The 25,258-nt window shown below is 47.6% G+C and overlaps 4 protein-coding genes across 10 annotated transcripts in view; 1 reads left to right on the top strand and 3 right to left on the bottom strand.

Moving 5' to 3' along the window:
• Nucleotides 1–114: 114 nt before the first annotated feature.
• Nucleotides 115–15,704, bottom strand: LOC121587761 (katanin p60 ATPase-containing subunit A1). 5 transcript variants are annotated; one of them, XM_041904857.1, is made up of 6 exons: nt 9,568–10,502; nt 9,321–9,393; nt 2,399–2,856; nt 1,143–2,073; nt 823–1,056; nt 116–741 (listed from the first exon to the last, which is right to left on the bottom strand). In XM_041904857.1, exons 1-6 carry the CDS (start codon nt 9,734–9,736, stop codon nt 543–545), a joined length of 2,064 nt encoding a protein of 687 aa, XP_041760791.1. In that variant the 5' UTR covers nt 9,737–10,502; the 3' UTR covers nt 116–542. The 5 variants fall into 5 exon arrangements, with proteins under 5 accessions (XP_041760789.1, XP_041760791.1, XP_041760790.1 ...); XM_041904855.1 differs by having other exon boundaries at nt 115–741; nt 9,321–10,504; XM_041904856.1 differs by having other exon boundaries at nt 2,423–2,856; nt 9,321–10,503.
• Nucleotides 15,705–15,783: 79 nt separating this feature from the next.
• LOC121587762 (another transcription unit protein) lies at nt 15,784–18,150 on the bottom strand. Its single transcript, XM_041904860.1, has 3 exons — nt 18,018–18,150; nt 17,821–17,947; nt 15,784–17,759 (listed from the first exon to the last, which is right to left on the bottom strand). The coding sequence occupies exons 1-3, from the start codon at nt 18,046–18,048 to the stop codon at nt 15,881–15,883; spliced, it is 2,037 nt and encodes a 678-aa protein (XP_041760794.1). The 5' UTR covers nt 18,049–18,150; the 3' UTR covers nt 15,784–15,880.
• Nucleotides 18,151–18,383: 233 nt separating this feature from the next.
• LOC121589488 (DAP3-binding cell death enhancer 1-like) lies at nt 18,384–20,674 on the top strand. The gene is made up of 3 exons (XM_041908433.1): nt 18,384–18,900; nt 19,076–19,759; nt 19,836–20,674. Exons 1-3 carry the CDS (start codon nt 18,577–18,579, stop codon nt 20,181–20,183), a joined length of 1,356 nt encoding a protein of 451 aa, XP_041764367.1. The 5' UTR covers nt 18,384–18,576; the 3' UTR covers nt 20,184–20,674.
• A 971-nt stretch (nt 20,675–21,645) lies between these two features.
• LOC121589535 (neuropeptides capa receptor) overlaps nt 21,646–25,258 on the bottom strand; it is a 53,799-nt gene continuing 50,186 nt past the window's right edge. For all 3 annotated transcript variants that reach the window (XM_041908530.1, XM_041908531.1, XM_041908532.1), the window contains exon 10: nt 21,646–23,658. In XM_041908530.1, the coding sequence (XP_041764464.1) occupies nt 22,969–23,658 (690 nt within the window). In that variant the 3' untranslated portion in view covers nt 21,646–22,968. The remainder of the gene's footprint in view (nt 23,659–25,258) is intronic.

The raw sequence follows: 25,258 nt of genomic DNA, 5'->3' as shown, positions 1-25,258 counted from the left end.
AACAAAAACACTGAGTAAATATAATCGAAAACTGTTCTTATGAAGTTTGTAGAGAAATTGAACTGTGCTTAAGAGTATATTGAATAAAAACTGGTTTACTTACAAAAAAAAAACGATCAAATGTCTAGAGGTAACAGTTGTTCAGACGCTTCTCTTCCCCTCAATTGATTTCCCAGATCGTTTGCCAAGTGTTAGTGATTAACATGAGCGATTTATTGGGCTATTAGTTATGAAGGGTAAACGGATCCACCAAAAAACAACATCAAACACTGTTGGGATTTAAAACGAAACATAGAATGTAACCGAAAACCGAAACGAAAGATTGATCTCGATCCCCGATTACACGTGCTTCACTAGGCACGTGTTTTCTCTACCGATACCGTCGTTAATTTGCTTAGCTAGAAAACACTAGTGGGAGACGAGGGAGAGAGTGGTCGAGAATTGGAGGTTTATGCCGTCTGCCCTACTGCGGTGCCCCGATCCGTAGTAGCGTAAACACGTTAAGGCCCTATTGCCATTGCTACACACACACACACATAGCACTAGCACGATCCGTACTCGTCCATCCACGTTTCGTAGCGGGCGACATCGTTCGCCGAGACGGATTTGCGCGTCTTGACCATCGCGTCCTGGAAGTCCTGCGCCGTGACCGGTAGATCGACCTCCTCCCGCCGTATCATCTTGATCTCGGACGGGCTTAAACCGTTGATGTGCCGTCGCATCGCCATCATTGCTGCATCGCTGGAAGTGTGCCAGAGTAGTGTGAGTCCGATTAGTGATGCAGTGCGTCCCTGCCACCATTGCTACCAAGCCAATACGTACCGACACACGTTCGCAATGTCGGACCCGGTGTACCCGTTCAGCTGCTCCGTAATGGTGTCCGTGTTCAAGTCCGGCGAAATGTTCACGCCCTTCAGGCAGAGCTCCAGCAGCGCCTTGCGGGTGTTGTCGTTCGGAAGACCAATGTAGACGCGCTTCTCGAACCGGCGCCGGAAGGCTTCATCGATGTCCCAGGGATGGTTGGTAGCGGCCAGCACCATGATCACCTTATCATCGCTGCAGCAGACATGGACAAACGCAACATTAGAGGAGGAATAGCATTTAAGATTTGCATAAAGGCAAAAACACCGGACTGAACTTACTTGGCCGCATTCAACCCATCCATCTGGATGAGCAGTTCCGCCTTGAAGCGCCGGCTAGCCTCATGCTCCGAGTCGCTACCCCGGCAGGCACACAGTGAATCGATCTCGTCGATAAAGATTGTGCTCGGCGCGTAGAACCGGGCCATCTCGAACAGCAGCCGGACGAGCTTCTCGCTCTCCCCGCGATACTTGGACGTGAGCGTGCTGGACGACACGTTGAAGAACGTGGTGCCGCACTCGGTCGCGACCGCCTTGGCCAGCATCGTTTTGCCGGTGCCGGGCGGGCCCACCATCAGCACACCCTTCCACGGGCGCCGGATGCCGCGGAAGAAGTCGGGCAGTATCACCGGCAGCACGACCGCCTCCTGCAGGATCGCCTTCGCCTCGTTCAGCCCGGCCACATCGTTCCACTGGACGTTCGGGTTCTTCTGCAGCATGTCCTTCTCGAGCGTGTCGATCAGGTGCGGCTCGTACCCGATCGGGCTGAACAGCTTCTGCTTCTCGAGCCGCTTGACCGGCGAGTGCTGCTGCTGGGGCGAGTTTTCCTCCACCGAGGTCACCTCCTGGTCGTCGGACGCGCCGCCCTCCTCGGAGGAGGACTTTTTCGGCCGCTCCTTCACCTTCGAGGTGGCCAGCTTGCGGGCCCGTATGCGCTCGACCGAGCGGCTCTTGCGCAGGGACGACTTCTGGCCGCTCGTCCGGCTGCTGCGCCGGTCCGTGTTCGGCGTGTTGGAGGAGCTGGTGTAGCCGATGCTGTGCTGCTGCGTCAGCGAGGAGGTACTGTGGTGGTTGGAGTGATTGATCGAGGGCAGTGTCGGTTGCAGCTCCGGATCGCGGCGCCGCAGCGACGAGATCCAGCGCGAATCGGTCGCCGTCGGGGGCGATGCTGCGTTCGAGGCGAGGCTAGCATGGCGCGGGTTAGGGTGGACTTCTGGAAAGCAAAAAAAAAGAGGGAAACATAAAGGAAAATCTTTGCGAATCCAACACCAGGTGCGGCACCAAGCAAACCGGCTTGTGGATCGGTCGTAAGATTGGGGTAGGGATTGAGGTTAACGAGCAGTGTCCTCTCGCTTTTCGGTCGGACGGTCGTGCCAAAGTAGCACGAGGATACACAGAGTCAAAAGTGTGTCGGCACTCATTAACTCCTCCACCCTTCATGGGGGGGGGTCACACTTACGCCCTCCCAGGGACCTACTTTCCCGCTCGCGGTGCTCCACTTTGACCACTAATTGGTGTTAAAGGAAGCTCATACCCACCACCAGGTAGCGGACCGCACTGACCTTGTGTCGGTATTTTGTTCTTCTGCAGGTTCACCCGAATCGTGGACGTGCTGACCGTACCGGCACCGATCAGATTGCTGACGTTGCTCGTGCTGGTTGCCTTCTTGACGCCCATGCTGCCCCCGCTGCCGAGCCCGCCCGGGCCGCCGCGCAGGATCCCCTCCTGGCCCATGCCGCCCAGCGGTCCGTTGCGGGTCTCGAGCAGCCCGACGCCTCCGCCACCACCACCGCCGGGCACACCATTACTGCCCGAGCCTCCGCTGCCACCACTGCCGCTGCTGCCACCGCCGCCAGTTCCACCACCACCCCCGCTGATCCTGGTCGGGCGGTGCGTGGTGGTGATTTTCGTGAACGCAAACGGTGCCAAATTGTCCAGGATCAGCGTGTCCATCATGCGGGCCATATGCTGGAAGCCGGACGTGGACGGTGCAGAGCTGTCCGGTGCCGGAGAGAGCAGTAAAGGGAAGGAGAGAGAAGAGAAGAGGAAAATCGTGTCAATAGATTAGGCGAGCTACTTAAAGGCGCTGATGTAGAATACATCCAATCGTGGCCCTAAACACTCAAACTTTGGTTATCTTTGGACGAGGGAGGGGAGTTGTAATAAAATGTGGGTCAGTAAGTTGCTGCGAGAGCATATGAGGTGGCTTTAAAAGGAGGTCAGATTATTGCGCGTAAAGGAGGTCTGGGAAAATTGGACCGCAAAGGGTTTCAAGGCAAGTAGGACAACAGTGGAGGAGAAATATTGAACGAGTTTTGGACCTTTTAACCTTTCTATTATCTTTTTTATTTATTTTAATTATTTTTCTACGGTCTTTCCTCCAATTTACTGATATGTGACACTAGACACACGTTTTATTCGTTCATAACCAAATTGCTAATAGTCACAACCTTTTAAAGAGCTAAATTACTTTTTAATTTGTCTTGAGATCACAATAACAAAAAGACTTGAGAACATGAAAGTATTCTAGAGAAGAATTTTGTTAAACAAGTTTTATCAATACAATTAGTTCCTTTTAGTAGTTTCTTCAACACGTTATGTCTCGTTAATGAGATTCTAGTTATTGAATTTAACCTATATTTTATGTAAAAATTAAGATCTTTAATCGCATCGAATCATAAAATTAGTGTAAGAACTATGAAATTTAGATGTTATACAGATACATTCAAGAATGTTCGAATTGGGAATAAAGCACTGTAATATACTTCAATTCTATGCAATTCTTGCTGAGATGGTAAAAATATGCACCGTAAGAAAAGAGGCCACATCGGGGCTTCACTGGAGTCAGCGTATCCATCAATTTGACGACCGGACCAATTGTACACTTAAACTCCCATTCTAAGCTGGTGATACTTAAAATAAAATTCCATACCAACGTAGATCACCGCAAACTTACATAAAACAAACATTCATAAAGCATACATTGATGGTTCCATGTCTTAAGACAAAGTCTTTGGCCTAACACAGGAATCTCCAAACTACGACCCGCGGTCCGCATGCGGCTCTCGAGAGCCTGTAATATGGCTCGCATTGAGCATGCAAAAGATAAATAAATAAGCCTATTATGTTAACTATTATCAACAAACATAATATCTTTACATTTCAAAGTAAAAACTGAAGCTACAATAACAGATGGCTGCATTAATTCGATAGATTGACTTAGTATTTTCGTATCAAAGCAAGATTTAAACCTTCTGTTTAGCTAAAGGTAGCATCAAAAATGCCTTTTTACGTCGTTATTTGCGAAGCAATGTAGTTCGCGGAACTTTGGTAAAGTTTGGTCTTACAAACCACCTGCAGCAAAGCATTATTATTTGGATGCTAACTAATCGTAATATATCTGTATGCGTCCAGCGGCAATTGGATTAATGCATGATGATGGTTAGGAAATTTGCCACCCAAATTTTGGTTAATGCAAAACTGCAAAACTATTAATAACTTGCAATAAAGCAGTATTGATTTAGTATCGTTCGGGTACACATAATTTAATTACTTTTTAAATAGTACCTTGTGATATTTTAAATATCAATTGTTATTATACAGGGTTTTCCAGGAGTTATCATAGCAGTGGGACACTTTATTGACTGCTGCTTGCGTAAAATGAACTTAATGTAATAGGAGTTTTACTCTATAGTACAGTTGTTGGACAAATCTAATAGGAATTTCCAAGTAGCCTATCTAAAAAGGGTGGCATAGTGGCAAATTTTCACCATATGAAGTCCACTTCCCAGAAGAAAGAGTCAAGGAAGTGTCCCACAACTATGATAATCCTTGGAAAACCCTGTATGATTATGTTAAAAGTATAACAAAAAAAATATTGAGTTTTTAATATGAATTTAAACAAACTCCAAAGAAGTGTTGCCCCAAAATCCAACATTTTACGATTTTCCTTTTCCTTATTAATTTATATCTTATATTCTTATTTTCCAATAAATCGTTCATTGCATAAATCACGAACACAAACAATGTGTTTCACCCTAGCCAAAAGCGGTTAGAGACCATATTACCAGTGGAGTAGAACATATTTAAATTTAAAATGAACCCCTCCCCCTGTACCATCATAAAACTAATGCAAGGCCGTCCGGGCAAGGATAATGATCTGCATTTCCTTAAACATATCGTGCCCTACACACAACATTCTTGAGAAATATGAATCCATTCTGCACGGCAACATGTCACAACACTTTGCCAGCGTGCTACTCGCAACCCAATTCCAAGTACCTTATGGGTTGGCCGCGGCGCGACAACAACCAAACCATGCATGTAAATAATCATTCACCCTATTAATACACCTGTGCTTCCTTTGGCGATATCAAGCCGAGACCGAGTTGTTGATACAGCGGTTCTTGCTTGACCCACTAACACGCCGCATATACGTTGGGCGCCTCAGGGACAGGCCATTTTGACAAAGCGTCCACCATTCGTTCACTAAGGTCCTGAATATATGTGTGTGTGTGTGTCCTCCCATGAATCCCGTCCCGTCTGCTGACAAATGATGCCCGCAGTTCAAAGACCTTGGCTACTAGCACTCACCGTGCGAGTGCGTCAAACGAATGGGCGATAAAGATCGGTCCTCTCACGTGCATACATGATTGGTTCGCTTTGTCGGGTCGCTTGTACCTGGGGAACTCATGGTCAATGGGTGGAACAAATCGTTTCGGAAAAACGTGTTCCACTGGACCGTAGAAAATGTGTGGAATGTTTAAACAAAGCTTCGTTCCGTACGTTGTTATGCTGCGCGGATCCTTAACCTTTATGGTGACAGATTCTTTTGGATGATGGATCGAACAACAGCTACTACTGCTAGCACCTGCTACTGAAAAGTCCGTTATCCTTGAGTACTTGTGTCCTTGGAGTTCCAGGTTGCTTGCTCCGGTTAATTTCGGGACCATGTCTAGCGTAATGGTGCACAAGGATCCGGCGTACTTGCTTGAACGTACTTGCGACACGGTCTCCCTGCCGGTCACGGTGTCGTTTGCGTGCAGCCACAGTTGTTATGAGCGTGGCTGACTCAGACTAAACACCCCCCCCATACACATATCGGTTCCGGAGATGATGATAGGTGGAAATATAATTACCGTTAAACCTCACCCCCCCCGCGACGAGTTCTTGTGATGAAACCGAGAAACGACCAATTTCCTCGCCGAACGGTGTCAAGGTAAGGGATGTTTCATGGGACCAAAAACCTGGCAATCTGTACGGAGAGAGGGCGATGGACGCCGGGATAAAGTAACCTTCGACACGCACCGTTATTAAACTAACAACAGCAAAAAAAACTTTATTTCCGATTAGAATATTTCGAGCCCAATTTCAAGGAGCCTCATTCCATCGCACAGCATGTGATGTAGAATTGGGCTCGATATTCCATTGACACCCTGCGTCAGGCACTTTTTACGACGAAATAGCCTTGAAGGATCTTCGACTCCCGTTGTGCCACATTTTACGCAACTCATCCCCCCTTCACCCCTTCAATGTCACCCAATGTTTCCGGAGTCTACTCATCATCGTTTGTAGGGAACGCCCCGTGTGGTATCCTGCCCCGTGTGGTATCATTTTTCACGGTCGATTTGATTTAATGTTGTCCTAAACTACCACACAACGAGGTAACGGAGAACGGAGAAATGGTTCTCCAAGAACCGGACCGGATAGTCATCATTCCAAAGAATTCCCAGAGCGCACCGGACCGGGTAATTGGTGACCTTCGTTAGTTGTGATAGTTGGCCGAATAGGTTAGTGTTCCCGCGTGGGGAAAGTTTTTTGGAAAACTTTGTCCGGAAAATATCTTGGGAAAATTGGGTCCCTTAGGTTCCCCGCACGGTGTGTCTGTGACCTTCACTGCCTGCTAGTATATAGTATTAGTAAATCAGGCATGGAACAAACACACACAGCGTGCTGTAGATGGATTCAATTAATTCAAAACAAAAATAACAACATATTTCTCTCCGTAATATGAAGTCTAGCACAGCTAGATCGGTATCCTTTGGCCATTTTATGCGCAGATCGTATTTTTGCTTTCTATCGCATTTCCATCCTGAAAAAAAGTTGAACGAACTCTGGGCAGACCATCATGATACACCGATGGTCGCACTGATTCGCAACGTACGACACTCGTTGTATGACAATTTCCGTTCACTGAAAGAGTGATTTATATCAATTACGGTGGTTCAGATTGCTATCGTCTCTGGCGTGTGCAGTGGAATTGAAATTCCTCATACACAGAACCTCTGATGGCATGTCTGGAAAAGCAAGCTGCATCGAACGTACCATTTTTACAGCAGATGGTGACAGATTGTACCCCATCATCGCGCACTGTTGCACTGCTGTAACGGGATAGATTCAACAAGAATTCTGTCCCAGGTTTCACACTCCCTTTGGAACGTAGAAACAGTTCAACGACCCTGTATGTATGTTTACCACTGGGTTGGGAAGTTTAATTTTTCAGCCTCAAGCCTCTCCCCAGACCCATTACTCCCGATGTTTGCGTTGGTCAATTATTTACCGGACGGCTGACGACCACGTGGCTTGCCGTACTACGGAAGTGTATTCGTCCAGTGGGGCGCTGTTGGTACGCTTATGTAATGGCTGAGGGTCCCGGCCCGCGGGTACCAACACATACGCGCGGGTCCCAAGTGGGACAATGACTTCCTGCCGGAAATCACCGAACCGGCAGGAAGACAAATTTCTTCAACTATACAACCACGAGTAGCCTCTTTCACTCTCTCTCTCTCTCTCTCTCTCTCATTGTCTCTTCCTCTGAGTTAGAGTTAAAATTTATAACATCCCCGGGGTTTGCAACTGGGTAAGGAAACGGAAAAGAATTACGTACTTCAAAAGGGGTAAGCAGTACATTTCAATGCGAAATTAATTTTATAGTCACCGTGTATACGGGAACATAGCAAATTGGAATTAAGGGTGGAATAAAAAAAATTAGGTCAACAATTTAGGCGCATTGGTTACAGGAGTGATTGTTACCAAACATGACAATAGATTTCCACCATTTTAATTCTTTGGAGACTAAAAACGGGACCCTTCAAGAAAGTTGCACGACGCAGAAGCAACTTCTTGGACCGTTGTTCGAAAAGAAAACGACTCCACTGAAAGGAATGGGATTTTCCTACTGGTCAGCCCGCCGTGGGTTCATCAAACCTTCGGAGCCCCAACGGACCGTTCCGGTGCGGACAGTGACTCCACCGTTGTCTGAGTGTGTATGTGTGTGTGGTGGGCATGGTGCTTATTTACTCGGCTTCCGAACACGCTCTCGCTCACATACACGGTCACTTTCAGTCGTTCGGAGGTCCTGTGCCGTGCAACACTTTACCTGCAACCTACACAGACCTTCCTGCAACCTACAGAGGCACAGAAACACACACACACACATGTTCATTTTGAACATAGGGTACCACCGTAGGCCCGGGGACCCTGTACTAGGATTAGCATGAAGTGGCCAAGTGTTGACGGTTTATATACAAATTCCTACACAGGGCAGGCAGGCAGGCCAGCGTTTGCCTGGGGGCGCCGGCAGGGCAAATTGGTTAACGCAAACCGCGTTCGGTGCTGAAAACGCGGTGCTGCCGCCAACGGTCAATTACATTTTTATCGATTTGATCACAGACCGGTGAGAGAGAGAGAGAGAGGGGGGGGAAAAGAGGAAAAAGAGGGGGAAAACCATTCGAGTTAAAGTTCTGAAGGTGAACGCCGAAAATAATGCCCGATGGAGAATGAACGATGGAGATGGATCGAACAAAAGTGGAGTTCAAATCGTCCTTTCAAAAGTGTTGGGGATTTATTTAACAACAAGGCGAAATATTATGTTTTTTGCTCCAAATTATCCTATTTCGTAAAACATTATAAAATATATTCAAAGAAATTAATTTTATCGAGAATGCAATCACATTCAAAGTCAGTAGTTGATTAGATATTAGTTGATTAGTTATGTTAAATTAGTTCAAGAGATCAAGAGATTAGTTGATTAGTAATATAAATGTTGAATAGTGCGCTGACAGATAAAGTAAGAAGCACACTTTTTTATTGGAAAACTGGTAACTGATAAAACATATTTAAACATCTTTTAAGCAAAAGTTCACTAATTGACAAGCATTCAAAGTTCAACTTGTGTCTGCGAACTATACCTTCGATGCATCACCTTGCGTCTATAATATCTCAAGCTCTTTTTTCGAATCTGAGCTACTTTATGTCAAAATCAAGTTGGCATATCTTCGAAGATCACCTCTAGTAGACTTCATAGCATATCCAACAAATATCTTCACTATGCTTCTTCCTCTAATGAGTGCCAAAGACACTAAAGACACTAGCCATAGGTTGGCTTAGCACAGCTGCATTCTCCCATCATCTGACCGCGCCACTCAACGATCTCAACACTACACACACCCCATAGCTTACCACTCGTGCAGATTCCATAGCGAATGGTACGGCGTGTGCCGGATCGACTCGATGCTGTGTATCGGGACGGCGACTTCGTATTCCACATGTACGTCGGACCGTTCCAGGGCCGGGTGCGAGTTGGAAACGGTACGAGACATTTTGTACGTGCTTGCGTTAGAAGGGTTGTGGTGTGGAACAGTGCTACCTGTGCTGCCGCCGGTCGGACCTTGGCGGCCGCCAAGTGCCGCCTCGAGCAGATTATTACCGGTGCCGACGTGCCCGTGGGTCGGCGGTTCGTAGGGCTGCGGTGCGTACCCGTGCGACGGATGGTAACCGCCGTGATGGTACTCGTTCATCGCACTGCTGCTGCTGCTGGTGCTGCTGCTGACCCCGTTGCTGCGTGTTCCGGTTGCACCACCGTACTGTACCAGCATCCAGGGAACGCGGTACTTTCGAAACAAACCCACCAAACGGTTTCCTCCCTTAACCCCTGCTTACTTCGGCCGTCTCTCTTCACAGTAACCTTTAAAAAATCACTTTCACCAAGCTTAATCGGTGGCGATTTGCCCCACGTTACATTCACTAAAATCAATCACCCTGCTACCAAACGCCACTGAATGTTGTACCAGCTAAAAGGACACTAGCGCCTCTAGCGCAACCCACTATTAGAGGCTCACTCACACAGTGCCATTGGAGTGAGATATGGTAGCGGTGGTGGTTAACCGCGACTGCGACCGAACCCGACCACGACCAAACAGCAACTGAGCCTTGCTGGACTGTGGCCGTTCGGCGCTGGTGAGGACCCAGCCTGACCGCAAACGACCAATTCGACCACCTCCGGTCCTACTCCACCTTCACGGCTTGACCAATGCTTTCCCCTGGTCGGGGGAGAGCGGTGCACATAGCAAAGGGAGCAAACGTGTGAAGTCAATCATTGCCTCACCTGTCCTGGCCGTCCCACGTTCTGCCGCCATCGAATTCAGGACGAAATGTGTAGCTGTGTGTGAGTGTGACTCGGGTGACACGCAAACGGACATGAATAAGCAGCTGGACGACCGACGTCCGAGCTATTATTTACTTCTTGGCGTTCGCGCTGGTAGGAAATGGGAAGAACTGTAGGCAAAAGAACCTCTCGAGGATTGAAACGGAGCCTCCTTTTTCCGCCCCATGGTCCTAGAGCTTAGATGAAGTCGCGTGTTCACGAATAGAACACTACAAGAAACACCACCAAGGCTCATAGGTCCACAGACGCGTTAGGCGAAGCTTTTTTAGAACGGCGAAGAAACGCCACTTTGGTGAGCAGAGGCACCTCTACTGTTACCGTTTGCGTCCGTACGCAAACACCCAAAGGCCTAATGAATTCTATCGGGTATGTACGAACGCCACCTGCTCCTCTGTGACTGTGGCCCCATACCTACCACTCTATTTACTGGCCATTCTAGCGCCATCTTAAACACAAACTCACGAGCGAAAAACACCCCCATCGGGCGCCATTGTGCGTGCAGTTAAAACATTCCAAGACCTCCACTACGCCCCCCTGGGGCTAGAACCGCGCCAATTCTCCCGAGGACTTCGTTCGTGTGAATGTGTTACCCCCAGCTTTATAGCTGCTGGAGATTCAAGACACGCGTTCTGCGACAAAAGAAGGCAAACAAAACCGGGCGCTGTGTCGCTTGAAGTCTCGCAAACCGATTCCCTGCTGGTGGTGGAGCAGTAACGTTGCTATCGATTGGGCGGTGTACCGGCCTGGGGCTACTTTTAAGTGGACCCCTTGGCCGTCTCCAATCAAGAATGAGCACGGTAGAAGTAATGTGGAGCGAACGTGATACTTGGGACTCGCGGCGGTGGTGGTGGTGGTTGTGCTTGTGGGATGAGTTAATACGGTTAGGAGGTGAAATGCGGGATTTTTGTTCATGCAATTGTTTGGCCATTTGTTTGTCCAGCAAACCGTGACGCACTTTTCGCTTGGTTAAAGCGGGTCAGCAGTGGGCGTGGGAATAGTAGGGCAGTTGTGGTTTGTAGCCCTTGGGTAGCACGAAAGCACCGTACAATTATAATATTTAAATGTAAGGATGTGTTTTTTTTAATGATTGTACGCAATGATAAGATAAAGAAGAGGTGAGGAAACGAGGTAGAATATATGCTAATTTTATCAGTAGCACGTGTTATATCTCCAAGGATAAAAGTATGCATAACAGCAACAATGTTAATCAAAGACTATGAGTCCATGTCCTACATTTGGCTATATAACTTTTTCATAGAAGTTATTTACAATTTTGCTGCATAATACAGTGAAAAGTGAAACCTAAGCAACCAGAAAGGGTTTTACAATTACCAAGGCTAGTCGACTCATGGTACCTATATCAGACCCAAGGTGGAAAATTAATACAAAAAATCAATTGAACTGATCATTCCTGGATTCCCTGGATTCCCGGGAATACCAATCCACCTCTAGGTCTAATAATAAAATTATGTTAAATCGTAAAATCGGCTAACGCAGAGCCATCTACTTCTGAGCTGCTCGTTTACTTATGCTAAAAGATGATAGTCCCGAAATGAGAACAATAAACCACAAACAAAATCATCGTCAGTTGTGTTAATGCATTCATCGATCAGAATGGCTCAATACATGGGTGATTTAATCTTATGTTACTAAAAATAGAATTAGCTGGTCTCGTGATACAGTCGTCAAGTCGTGTCAAGCCAGCAAATATTTCCGTCCTGCGTTCAAGTTCAAGCCTCGTACAGACTCGATCCTATTTACATGTCTGTCCTGTGCTAAGGGCAAACCAACAACGTCGTTAACTGCCTCCGTGGGAGGTATTTTTTAGCCTTTCTTTTCGTATATTTGCATTTTAAAGAAAAAGAATAACAGAAAACTTTTTCTTGAGTTCAACAAAAAAATTTGAGAAATTTACACTTTTTTTACTCAAAATACCTCAAAATGCGGGGAATTGTGAAAGCAAATGATGAATTGGGTTTATTTTAGTACATAACCAATTTCTTTTTATTTTTTTATAGTTATAATTTGCATTATCGAGGCAGTTTACATTGAATATAGGAATGTATGTGTCAAATCAGTACAATTTACCCAAAGTTGATTTTGTAGTTGTCCCTTACAGATGAAAGAGACAAAATTATATTATTACGTTCTGTATTCAAGGGGAAAATTAATCTTTATTTTCTTAATTTAATCTAAACAGCATCTGATCAATCATTGGAACATACTACTTCCTCTAGATACGCACAAAGAATAAGAAGTAAGGTTCACGTAGCATTAATAAATAATGAAATTAGGGAATTGCTCGCGAAATCCAACTGTTTCTAGCGCTTCAATCATGTATAACATGTGGCAGCATGATTTTTTCATAGACTTGTGAAGAATATGTTCTATTGCTTAGTGAAAAAAACAAAAATAAAGCGAAAAACTTTGTTATACTGGTTAAAATTCTTTCCAGCATTACGAGCCTCCGTAGGGCAAGCATTCCCATTCAATAAATAATTCCCATTTTTAGACATTTCCCAAGAGACGGTACCCACCCACCCTTCCCTAAACTCAATACTCACGATTCCACGATTGGCAGAAAGGAAACTGTTGAATCCAGCGTCCGGATGGTGGTGTTTCCTCGCACCACCACCTTCTCCCGCGTGATCCGTCTGTACGTTTCGTCTCGTCTCATCCTGGCAGACCACCACACAGCCAAACAAACACCACTCACACACACACACACAGCGAAGCACAACAATGCGCAACCAAAAATAGTACCAAAAGGATACGCGTGACGGTGGGTGGTGGTATGACGATACTGGGATAGCGGGCTTTGGCACTAATGTTTAGCTTTGGGGAAGTAGAGGAAGTAGTACACATCCGCCTGGCAGCAGTGGGTGCCGTTCATGCCTGGACTGGAACGTAAAAATCGATTCCAGAGGAGTATTGGTGCGGTGCAAAAATTGCTTATCGCGCGTATAGTATGAGGCTTTTCTTATTACACCACTTAAGACACACACATTCTGCACAACTGCATCAGCCTTTTCGTCCACGTAGGGTAAGCTTTACGCTACTGTATCACATCTACTAACTCGAAACATTGCCAAGGAAGCAAAAGGAATCGGCGCTCTTTGTCACATCAATTCCTCACTTTCACTAGACCAAGCACACATTCTTTGTGGTTTTTGTTCACCCACTAGCTCAGCATCCAGCATCACACGGTATGGAGCAGCGGCAGATTGTGCGTTCGACTCAATTAAAGCGTTAGACGACGCAAGCAGCAAGAAACATTTATCGCCCACGATTCATTTTCTCATTGAATTAGCGGTCACAGCTCACGGAACCATAAATGGTGGTGAAGAATGTATGCAAATAATGCGAGTAAATTGGAAGCAAACGTAGCAGAGCGACTACTACCGACACAACACACTGATAGCTCACACTCTGAGCACCGGAAGCGATTGATATATACTGTGCGATGAAAATCTCCTCCCAAAAATAGCGGGGAATTACAAACTACGGATCGTCTTTAACCAACAGTCAAACACTTGTGATGCGTAGAACGGGCGCAAGCCGGAAGATAACCCAATCTTTGCATCTTCGCATGGACGTGCCTCCCAACATTGTGGACGACGGTGAGCACATTGACACTTGACTGAATGCAAGGACATGCGCAGATTTCAAGCACCGGCAGCCCACTGACTGACGGTCAGTTAGTTCCCGTTTAAAGGGATGGTCCGCGTCATCGGCTGACACAGGGTGCATTATGCATGTCTGTATGTGTGAGTATGATTTTCTGTCAGCTGCAAGTCTTAGACAAACTGACCACCATCGAGTGCAGGACTTGCCGGACGTACACTCTCTAGGCAGTGTTGCATGTTTGCGCGGTCAATGGGAGTCAATGGGGATCGGAAAGTCTATGACGGGATTTTAAATATTTACCAACGAACTGGAGAAGGTTCATTTAAAAGCATTTACCCTGTACTAGCTAATAAAGAACAAACCATATGTAGACACTTTAGGATATAAAAAAGGTATGTCGTTGTCTTGTAAAATTGATTAAAATTTTCATTCGATTTAGATTTATTGTCAAATTCCAGCAACGTATTAAATAAATTCAATGATAGGTGTGGTATGTGCATGCAAATGAACAAAAAACAAACTCATAAACAATGATAAACTTTACGTTAACGGTTTCACTGTTTCGTCACCAAATGTGTTTACCATCACATTTTGTAAAATTATATATATTTTTTTGGATTCAAGTTGCGTAAAATTGTACATAATTGTCTTTAAAAAGATTTGCTGTGTTTTTCATAAGTAAATATTATTAAACCATTTAAGATTTAAAATTAAGAACAAGAAAAGAAGTGAAATATGAAAAAAGTGATAAAGTGAGAAAGAGATAAACAGACAAAATAAAAGAAAGTGACAATATTAAACTAAGTATTAAAAATGAACAAGCGTTTGATAGAACTTAAATAAGAAATGTTAGTACATGAAAACAGTAATAAAAGTAACAAAGAAAAACCAAATGAAAACGAATAGATCCATTATTGCGAACTAGGCACATTTTACACACTCAGAACATAGAAAAGAAACTTAACAACAGCTGGATTGCATGTCAAGAAACTTTACCCAATTTCGAGGTCTCACAATCCATAACTAGCAAACAAATCGAAAGCATTAACGAATCATGCTAATCAATCATTATTTACACCGCCGGAAGGGAGTACAAGTTGTGGGGTTGCCTTTTTTATGCTTCCGTATCGAAAAGCTCATCGTAGCACGGATCGTTGTCTATCAATATACTTGACCCACTTACTGCCAGTACATTAACCTGTCCCAATTTGGGATTGACATTGAAACCGAGTAGTCGAGGTAGGTTAGTTAATGATTTTGAAAATGTATTTCTTTACCCCAAAAAGCTAATGAAATCCTTCAATAAACTCTCTCATTTTTTAATTTAAATGGAAACAATTTAAAAAACACACTACTCACATTCTAGTTCTCCGGAATAGCACCCGGTCCGAGGCCACATTCTCGAACAGTTGCGGCAATGAAGGTATCGATGAGAACAACATTTCTTCTCGTTTCAACAGGGTTTTTTTCTTCTTCTAAACTATACGATCATTCGATCAACTTTGTAAACACTCTACATACTAATTAAACACGTTTAAACCTAATAAAGCACAAGCTCGCGGTCAGTCCGTTCCGAACGCACGACACGATTGTGCCACAGAGTGTCTTCTTTGTCCATGTGATGGCAAGTAACGACTGTTGTTAACGTTTCGTTCGTTCTGTTCGTTTGTGCCATGGGTTGCTGCGTGCCGCAAGAATGTTTATCGTGCATCAACAGATTGCTATGGCGATAAAGCGTCATTAGTACAATAGCCGGACGCTAACGGCAATGGCGCGTGTCGTATGCACGTTGTCCGTCTTGAGGAGTGGGATTTTCTTCGAAAAGATTACCTAAAACCAAAGATGAGGAACTTAACTGGTAAAACTAAATGTTAATTTTATTTCTTTTTTTTGTATCAGTTATGGTTGCTAAAGTTTTGATAGAAATGTACAGCAAGCCCTATCATACCTACTCGTCACTGTCCCCTTCGGAACGATTTCCGCCCTCGGCACTCTTCTCGCTACCCGACCCTTCATCACCCGACCCCGATCCGGACCCGGAATTGGATCGTGACCGCGTTCCGCGCGAACCCTCCGAACCTGACCCGGCCTCACTGTCGTCTGAATCGGCCAACGATTTGAGCGCCTTCTTCTTGTCAATGTTCTTCTTGCGTCGGCCCGTCTCCACGTCCGAGCCCTCCTCGTCCGAAGAGTAGATGCCCGCGTTTCCTTTCGCACCGCTTCCTTTCCCCTTGTCACCCTTGAATTTGTTCTTGATAGCAGCAATCGATATGCCGCCCTCGTCATCCGAACCTTCGTCGTGGTGGTACGCATTCCCAGCGATTCCAGCGCCCGAGTCCCGGCCTCGCTTCGGCTTCGAGGAAGAGGTTTGCTTCGCCCGCATCGCCATGCGCAGCTTTTCCTCCTCCTTCTTGAGGTTCTGTTTGCGGTCCGCGTCGGGATCGAACCCGACCTGCGTGAGGATCTTGATGCCGGACGTTTTCTGCGACCGATCGGCCAACGAGATGAGCATCTTCTGATGGGTGAACGATTCGGTCGAGTGCGGCCGGAAGGTAAGCTTGGTGCGGAACACGGACTGGCCCTGCAAACCCGTACCCTGCCGGATGAACAGATGGTTGTGGTCACCCTGCAGCGGCTGTTTGTACACGTCGAAAATTTCCGACCCAAGGTGCAAACTCATGCTACCATCGGACCACTTCACAAACCGAGCGTTCGTTTCGCGCAGCGCATTGCCCTGCCGGTCGAAATTGTTCCTCCAGCGGATTGTGTTCTCTACCTTCAGCTTCAACCGCTGCCGACCTTCCTCGTCGAGCGTTTCCTCCTCGTCGATTTCATCCTCGTACGTGTCTACATCGAACGGGCGCGTCTCGACGGACAAGAAGTTGGGCAACTTGACGAAGTGAATGTCTCGCCCCAGATCGGTAACGATACGCGGAATCTCCACATCGATGCGGGTCTCGGGGATTGGTTCCGGTTCCGGTTCCGGCTCTTTCGGTTCCTCCCAACGGGCCAGCCGGTCCCGATTGCCTTCCTCGTCCGACGACCGGCGATCGCTGTCCCGGCTTCTGCTACGGCTACGGCTACGTGATCTAGAGCGATTTCTAGACTGTTCCTCCTTGCGCTGTTCATCTTCCAGGTCGTCCAATTCGTCCCGCTCCCGACCGGACTCCCCTCCGGCGCCCTCGTCCGAGCTGATATCATCAGCGTCACCAAACAGTGCATCGGCAGTGACATCCTTGCCCTTGGCACCACTATCCTTCACCGGTCCTGCCTCCTCGTCCGAATCTGTGTCGATGAGTTTGTTTTTCTTTTTCGCCTCCATTTTTGCACCCTCATCCGAGTCCGAATCGCTGAGCACCGCACGCTTTCGCTTTTCGTTCACCGGTGACTGTACTGATCCGGAACGACTGCGCGCAGAACCGGAACGAGCCGAACGGGAACGGGAGCGGGATTTACGCGCAGGCGAGCCCGGCGAACCGGATGCGGGCGTGCCGCTCCGGGATCTGTTGACCGGTGTACCACTGCCGGAACGGTTTTGTGGTGTGCCGCTGCGTGAACGGCCACTGCCAGAGCCTTGCGAGCGGGAGCGAGAGCGAGACCGCGACTGTCTTGAACCGGAACCAGACCGGTGCGAACCGGCAGGCGATCCAGAACCGCTGCGCGATCGACTATGCCGTTTCTGTGCACTGCCCGGAGTGGCCGACCGGCTGCCGGAACGTGACCGGGCACCGGAACCGGACCGGGAACGCTGTGAACCGGCCGAATTCGACCGACTTCTGTTCTGCGTCGGTGTACCAGAACGTGAACGCTGAGGGGGCGAGTTGGATCTGCAATCGTAATATTGTTGTTAGTATGTGTTTTTAGAAGGCGGTGAGCGGAAAGACTTACGGAGAATCATGATGCTCCAGGGAAAAGCCCGGTGTAGGCGCTACTTGCGGTGTTCCGCTTCGACTCCGGCTTCGGCTGTTACTGCGACTTCGACTCGGGCTACCACGACTCGAACCAGACTCCGAGCCTAGCGCAAGGGCGAAACAAACCAATCAATTATCTGCCAAATCGTTCACTAAGGATTTTTCATCACTTACCTGACCCATCTGACTCTGTATCGTGGCCCATATTTGTATTTTCTCAATGAAATACGGCGGAATTAGTTTTGTTTTGCAAGCACGTCCTTAACTTTTCCGGACGCTTCGTTTGTGTTTGACAGCTGCGCGTCGCGAATCGGTCGGGGTACTGTCAAACGTGGAAAATGAAGTACGCAGCCAGTTATGAAATTGTATTGATTGTAATTTTTATTTAAAGTAAATGGAATCTCTTATTTTAAATCGAGTTCGTAATTTAAAAAAATGATTGCTCTTAAAATAAGTTAGCTAAAAATTTCGAATAAAAAACGCGTCCCACCGTGATGTCCAACCGGTTATCACGTGTTGCCAGCCCGTACAAACGTCAAAGCGCAAGGCCACCATGAGGAGAAAGGAAAACAGACATATTTCGCGTCTGTTTTTCTCCGCTGGCTCCACAACAAGTCTCTTTTTCAGCAAAGTTTTAAAACACTTTCAGGTCCGCAAAACTAATTTCTACCATACAGTTTGGGCCCGGCACAGTTACTACGTACCGTCGATGCAGCAGTGAGCGCGGCAAGCGATGTGGAAATATGTTTCCCGTCGTATACGCGATGTGTACGACAAGACTGCCCATGTACTAGAGGTACGGCGCACCTGGAACTGTGGTGCAGGAGAGCGGTTCTGCGGTGAAACCCCGCCGGAAGACGGTACAGGAGCACAGGAGCAACATGAAGCGAACGGTCGGCGCTACTGTTTGCTTTACGTTGCCCGCCCGAACGAGCTCGGCGATCGGACGCAGCAGGAGTATGGCACGGGTTCGAACCAGTCCGATCGGGAGGGCACCCGGCGGAAGGAGTATCCCCAGACACCGTTCGAACACTCCTGGCTTGGGGCAATAACATGGGTAAGTTCGATCCATCCTGCTGACTCATTGCGATAGGGCAAGCCTGCCCGGAAAGCTGCTACAAAACGGGAACAAAAAGGCGCCCATCTAAATGTAAACAAATTCGCAATCACCTAATGATAAGATGCTTATCTGAGTTATTTTTGCGCTTGGCTTTTTATTCCTCTTTCCACAGACCAGTGCCATTATCTGTGGCTGGTACACCAGCCAGCTGCTCTGTCTTTATCGTCGCACCCAGCCGTTTGAACATCCGTCCCGCTGCGCCCCTTCCCAGCTGCTTCATGCCGCGGCTGAGCAGCGTAAACTTTCGGCCCGTCATTGCGAGGCACTGGCGCAGTACTTTGGGTTGCGCTCCAGCGGAAGCCTTACAGCACCGTATCCTAATCCATCGATCACGGATGGATCTACGGAGGCGGGAAAGCAGCAGCAGGCGAACACTCTGGTACAGCTGTTTGCACCGTTCATCCCTCGCGATGGGGGGCACGACTTTGTGGACTACACCGACAGACATCGGGGTGAGGTGCAGCGTTTCGTTTTTCAAGTAAACAACGAAACAAAACCGACGGTTAAGGCACCGCACGAGGAGTTTGTCTCGCAGCGTAGCACTGATCCGGTGGCGGACGTACCAACGAAGGAAACCGTGGAACAACCGGAAACGGTCGAAGGGGCTTTCAAACACTTGGTCTCGGTGCTGGGAGAGATTGAGTATCAGCTAGGCTGCCGGAATCTGGAGCTGGGCGAGTATGCTTCAGCCGTTTCCCATCTGAAGCTGGGCACGAGCCATCAGCACGCGGGGGCCGCGTTCAATCTCGGCATATGCTACGAGCAGGGCTACGGCATCCCGAAGGACATGGCTATGGTGAGTAATGATTCTCCTACCAATGGATAATTTATTTTATCATAATACACCCCACAATGTACTGTGACGTTTGTAGGCCTTGGAATGCTACCAGCTGGCAGCGAAGCAGGGACACCCGCAAGCGATCTACAACGTTGGCGTCTTTCATGCACGCGGTTTTGCTGGTTTGCGTCCGAATCGCGCGATGGCGAAGAAGTATTTCCTCGCCGCCGCCGAGCTAGGGCTGCAGGATGCAATTGTCGCTCTCGGACCAAAGTATCGTACCAGTCGGCGGGAATCGTTGGCCAGTGGCCAACAGCATGACAGCGGCTACGGGCTGCCATCGTTCCAGTTTGCACTCGAGAACGTTGACCAGTTCCACGCGGTAAAGCACAACGGTGAGCGGCCAAATGTACAGCTACAGCTTGTAGCATCCAGTGGATAGAGGAGCCCGGGGGGTGCAGTCTTTGGCGGCCGCCACGTACGATCTTTGCTAGATTAGTACCTGTTTCCTGTGTTTTCTTCTCGGTTTTTTTTACGTTCCTGAGTTTTGTTCCTCTTTTCTCTTTATCTTTATCCACTCGTCATAGACGGTTTAGGTTCGTTTCCATTACAGTATTGCCAGTAAGCTGATCGTAGATGAACAAGCAATGTGTCAATCATTTTAAGCTTGTTTTTCGATGTCCAATGCTGTTGCAATTTCTAGTGGCAGCAAACGCAAACCGTTGGTGCGTAAAGATTTGTTTGTGGTGTTTGGGTTTTCGATTTTGGTGTTACCGTTGGATCAGAGATCGTCATAAAAACAAAACATACGTTTGAAATGATTCAAACAATTTAAACCTGCTTTTTTGCCATGGTTATGCTTAAAATGTGTGATTTTATGTAAAATTACAACAGAAACTGAAACCAATAAAGGTGCGTTGTTAGCGTCGAAAAGTTAAGATCTCTGTATATATTACAAAACAAAAATCCAATTCCTTTTGAACAGTAATGTTCTTGGTAATTTAATTATATTCCAACCAATTCACTTCATATAAAGGTGTCACATTGTGTGAAAATGGTAACACAAACAAGAGGGAGAAAACAAAAGCGTTCTCATCCACGATCGCATCACTAAACCAATTTGTTCCGGTGTAATGAAGTGTGCTTCAAGCGGAAACAGCAACCACACGCTGCTCTTATCAACCGTCCATTACCAATCATGTTCACTCGCGTAGCCACTCAGCTGGCCCTTTTTCAAAAACTTCCGCTATATAAAAGACCAAATCATCTCAGCCCCACGTGACGGATGACCACTTAGGGTTGGGTTGGGTGGTATGCGCTTATCCCCTCCCGGAGGCCCGGAAAAGTTATGACACCACTCACCACAAACCCCACAGACGCCCTATAGACCCTATGGCCGGAAATCAATAAAGTTGGCCTCAGCTCCCCCAGGGGTACGATGTTGCTCCTTATCTTCACGCTGCCTTTGGTTGCCTTTTTTCGGTGGATTTATGTTGTTTTGTGCCGTCTTCCCCAGGCACGTCCACTAGGCCGTGCACGTTTCGGAAACGTTTCTTCTACTTCTGCACGCGTTAAACTTTGACCAAAAAGTTTCCATCCATCTAAATCCACCATCCAAGAAGAAATCAAGAGGGCGCACCCCAGCAAACATGCAAACCACGTGCAGGAAATTAGCCACCGGAAGCACCATTCCTCCAAAGTAACGCAAAAGCAGAGCCAGTCGAGACAAACCGAGCCGACGAACGAAAAAGTTTACAATCATCTTAAACTTTTTATTTATCTTCTTCTCATATTACAACAGACATATCCTTCCAAGATCTGTGTACCCGTTCTGGATTGCGTGTGGGTGTGTATCTGTTTAAGTGTTCCAGGGAGTGTATCATGTATGTGTGTTCAGTTTTTTGCTCTCTCGTTGCTGCACCCTCGTTTCGACCGAATTCTGGGGGGATTTACTTTCGTTTTGCTTTTTTCTTTCCGAGAAGGAGAGAGTGAGAGAACATGCACTTCCGGAAATGTTTGAATCCACATCCACAGCAGCGTGCGCTCAGCCCTCATCCCCCTGTGCCCGGTGCGTCATCGTTTAAAGCCGCTAATCCTCTCCCCTCCACTCTGGCTGCTTCTTATCGCTGTTTGTCCACTAACGGTCCACTTATCTCAAATGCTGGCGGAAAGGTGGAACTGCGCTCACAATACAATACAGGCACCGCGTGCGTCACCACCGGACCACCGGAAGTGGAAAACAACACGGGAACTGTGGGTGTCTATGTGTTTTTGGTTCAATGCTTTTGCGGCCACAAGAGCGGATGAAATTAACCAACGTTTTAATGGAAAAATGCACTAATAATTTGCGTGTTAAAGACTCATGTTAAATCCATCTGTTAAAGCAAATGATCTCGACAGGAGGGTGAGACACTAACACGTTGTTTCTGTTAAAGATTAGTTGTTTAGTGTGCGCGTGTTTTAAATGGATATTAACTGCATTTTGTACCATTCGTTTCCATCACTCGTAACGTTTCCATAAGTTTTCGCCCTTTTATTTGCACCCACATTCTCTCTCTCCCTCTATTTTTCTCTCTCTCGCTCTGTTTCTCTCTCTCTTTATTCGCTACTTTATTATATCCTAATGTAACACTTCACTTTATACACGCTCTGTTTGGCTAGTTTTTTTTTTATTATCCCTCCTTACACCCGGTACATCCGGTTAAACCGAGAACTGTTACCCTTATTCATCAACGTCTTGGGAAGATTAGATTCAAACGAAAAAAAAACGAAAAAAAAGCTCAGAAGACAGCTACAGGATATTTCTCTATAGTAAGCTCATCATCACATTGTTGTACATCGGGCAAATGGGGGAAGGATCTTGTGCACATCCATCACACGGATTCCCTGTCTCGCTTCCGGCTTCGTTAGCCACGCGCTACCTTTGCTTCGATCGATTGGTTTCTCCGTACCAACTACGGTAGAACGTGGTGTAATCACTTTCTTGTGTGTGTGTGTGTGTTTTTTTCCCTTAACAAATCTAAACTATCGTCGCCATGAACGTTTCTTGTCTACTTTCTTTGGGTGTTTGCCGGTGACACGTGTTTCGGGGCAGGAGACTGCGACACCGAGTACTTGCGCGCACCTTGATACCAAGTCTGCGTATCAACACCCCCTCTTTCTCTCCCTTATCACGCCTCACAGACTACCCAGTGTCGGCTCACTGTGCCCTGCTAGCTGCAGTACTGTTAAATGCACGTTTCACGCTTCGTCTCGGTCAGCAGCACGACCGCTTCCTCCATCTCGCCGCACCGCTGCTGCACCAGCAGGTTCGGCTGATAGTGGAACGTTGGCGGGGTGGTCCCAGCCTGGTCGGACGGGCTTGCCTCCCGGGGCGACGGGTCACCCGGCTGGTTCGGTTCGGTGGCTTCGTTGTGGCTGTCCTCCTGCAGCACTATCGAAATGGCTGGCAGCACGAGCAGCGGGGACGATCGAGACGGTTCGCCGTCCGGCGTCGGGGCAGGGGAAACGGTCGCACTCTCATAGTTTCTATTGTTGCACACCGTACTATTATTATTATTATTATTATTATTAACATTAACATTACTTTGTTGCGTGATATTGCCGCCACCACCACCACCACCACCGTTCGACAGTGCGTTCGTCGCCTGCTCCATACTGATGCAGCTGTCCCCGCTCGGGCTGGGGCTGGTCGGGGGCGGCGGGCCGTACCGGTCCGGCCTGTCAATGCTGATCAGCGGTATCTTGAAGCTGTTCTCCGTCACCGTCGAGTTGCTGGACACCACGTTCGTGGCGAGCGTCGTGGCGGACGTCGTGTAGCACCGGGGCCGCCCGTTGAGATTGTTCTCCAGCATCACCACCACGTCGGTGGTAAGGTTGGGCGACAGCGAGTTCCGGCTGCTGGGCATGTTGCCAATCTGTTCGAAGCGGTGGAAGCATTTAGAGGGAACGACAGAGAGAGAGAGAGAGAGAGAGAGAGAGAGAGAGAGAGAGAGAGAGAGAGAGAGAGAGAGAGAGAGAAAGAGAGGGAAAATAATATTAACTATCATGTCGTAATCTCTTTTATCCTTGGGAATTGCTTCTTCTGGGTGACATTTGGGTGGAAAGGATCGCTATCTTCGGTCTGGGGTCGAAAACGGCACAGCTACTGCGGTAACAAATTCGAAAGAAGAAGGTAAGAAGAAGGAGCCTTTTAAAGGGGAAAAGGAAAGAACAGTCGAATGGGATAACGGGGGGCTGTCGAATCAACGAGACATCGTGCAGAGAAAGCAAACACGTATGGCACACAATCAATTCTCCGAGCTTCTGCTCGGGGGAAGGTGTCCATTAGCAAACAACTTTATCATTAGGAATGTACCGGGTGGGAAGGGGGAGACAGTGCGGACAACACCAGTACACTGGACAGACTGGCAAGCTGAGCCTGGCAGCACGTGCTGGATCGTTGTAAATGGATCGTTTTTCACGTACCGAACCGATCACACTCCTGCCCGGAGGACGGAGATATGGTGCGGGCATGGTAACCTCATTACACCCGTTCCACATTCCTATCAACTGCTGCCGGAACCGGGTGCTCCCATCATTGCTGCCCTGTTTACAATCGACGTCCAAGCAGCGTACCGTTTCAATCTGCAGCTGGTCGGGAGCACTTCTGGGAATCGATGGGAAGAAGCAAGGTTTGCTCGAAATGCTGCCGAGCAGATGTTACCGTATTGCTGCAACCATATCACAATCCTTTCCACGGTAGAGGGTGACCCATCGGTCAAGATTAAGGGACACACTACTGGGTGGGATGAAAAAAGAAACACACACACACACAGGGGCATCTAATGTATCGGAACGCGCGTCGGGTTGAGAGGATTAAAGTGAGGAAGTAGTCATTTCTCTCCGCCCTTCTCGTTGCAAGTGTCTGTGTGCTTACTTTGTACATCCAATACACGCCGGTGGTCCAGGGTATGATGCTTACGATGGGTCGCTGCTGGTGGAGGGGGAAGCAGAAGAAAGACAACTTACATTACAACGCACGGAAGCGTGAAACAACGGAAGGGATCGCAGTCAAGTGGTATTGGTGTCTGCAAATGTTCTGCTGTAATCAAGCGCCGGTAATCAAATCGATAACAATATAACACAGTTCGTTTGAGCGTGCAATGGATCAATGTTGGCAAACACAAAAAAACAGAGAGACAATAGAAGCAGAAATCCAAACAGGGAAAGTATTTCGGTGTTCGCCTCGTACCACCGTTTCTGTAGTTTGCCGCTCGCCGAAGATCTCGTTAAGATGGATACGTACGAGATCAAAGATTGGCGGCTTCCACGCGCTTTGCTGGCGGAAAAATGAGGGGGATGAGGTTAACCGATGCCAACAGGGCGGCACGGTTTCCAATCAAGTTGCCATTAAAGCATCCACCACACCCCAAAACCCGGCCCCGTACGGCCGCCCACTTGCCGCTGCGCCGAGGGGAAATGAAACGAAACTATCTGGCAGCAGCAGGCATGCTGAACGATGATGTAGGTCAACTG

The sequence above is a fragment of the Anopheles merus genome, chromosome 2R (assembly GCF_017562075.2).
Source record: "Anopheles merus strain MAF chromosome 2R, AmerM5.1, whole genome shotgun sequence".
Classification (NCBI taxonomy): Eukaryota; Metazoa; Arthropoda; class Insecta; order Diptera; family Culicidae; genus Anopheles; species Anopheles merus.
Note: the sequence above shows the minus strand (reverse complement) of the source record. Positions and strands in the feature narration are given on the sequence as shown.

What these genes read in the sequence shown, in the direction of transcription:
- LOC121587761 (XM_041904855.1), bottom strand. Translation starts at nt 9,736, where the DNA reads ATGCTGGTACAGTACGGTGGTGCAACCGGAACACGCAGCAACGGGGTC. An exon ending in GTGCGGTCCGCTACCTGGTG is followed by an intron (nt 2,074 to 2,398) that starts GTGGGTATGAGC and finishes TTTGCTTTCCAG; the next exon opens with AAGTCCACCCTAACCCGCGC. An exon ending in GATGGGTTGAATGCGGCCAA is followed by an intron (nt 1,057 to 1,142) that starts GTAAGTTCAGTC and finishes TGTCTGCTGCAG; the next exon opens with CGATGATAAGGTGATCATGG.
- LOC121587762 (XM_041904860.1), bottom strand. Translation starts at nt 18,048, where the DNA reads ATGGGCCACGATACAGAGTCAGATGGGTCAG. An exon ending in TACAGAGTCAGATGGGTCAG is followed by an intron (nt 17,948 to 18,017) that starts GTAAGTGATGAA and finishes CCCTTGCGCTAG; the next exon opens with GCTCGGAGTCTGGTTCGAGT. An exon ending in CTGGAGCATCATGATTCTCC is followed by an intron (nt 17,760 to 17,820) that starts GTAAGTCTTTCC and finishes TTACGATTGCAG; the next exon opens with ATCCAACTCGCCCCCTCAGC.
- LOC121589488 (XM_041908433.1), top strand. Translation starts at nt 18,577, where the DNA reads ATGTGGAAATATGTTTCCCGTCGTATACGCGATGTGTACGACAAGACT. An exon ending in GGCTTGGGGCAATAACATGG is followed by an intron (nt 18,901 to 19,075) that starts GTAAGTTCGATC and finishes CTCTTTCCACAG; the next exon opens with ACCAGTGCCATTATCTGTGG. An exon ending in TCCCGAAGGACATGGCTATG is followed by an intron (nt 19,760 to 19,835) that starts GTGAGTAATGAT and finishes TGACGTTTGTAG; the next exon opens with GCCTTGGAATGCTACCAGCT.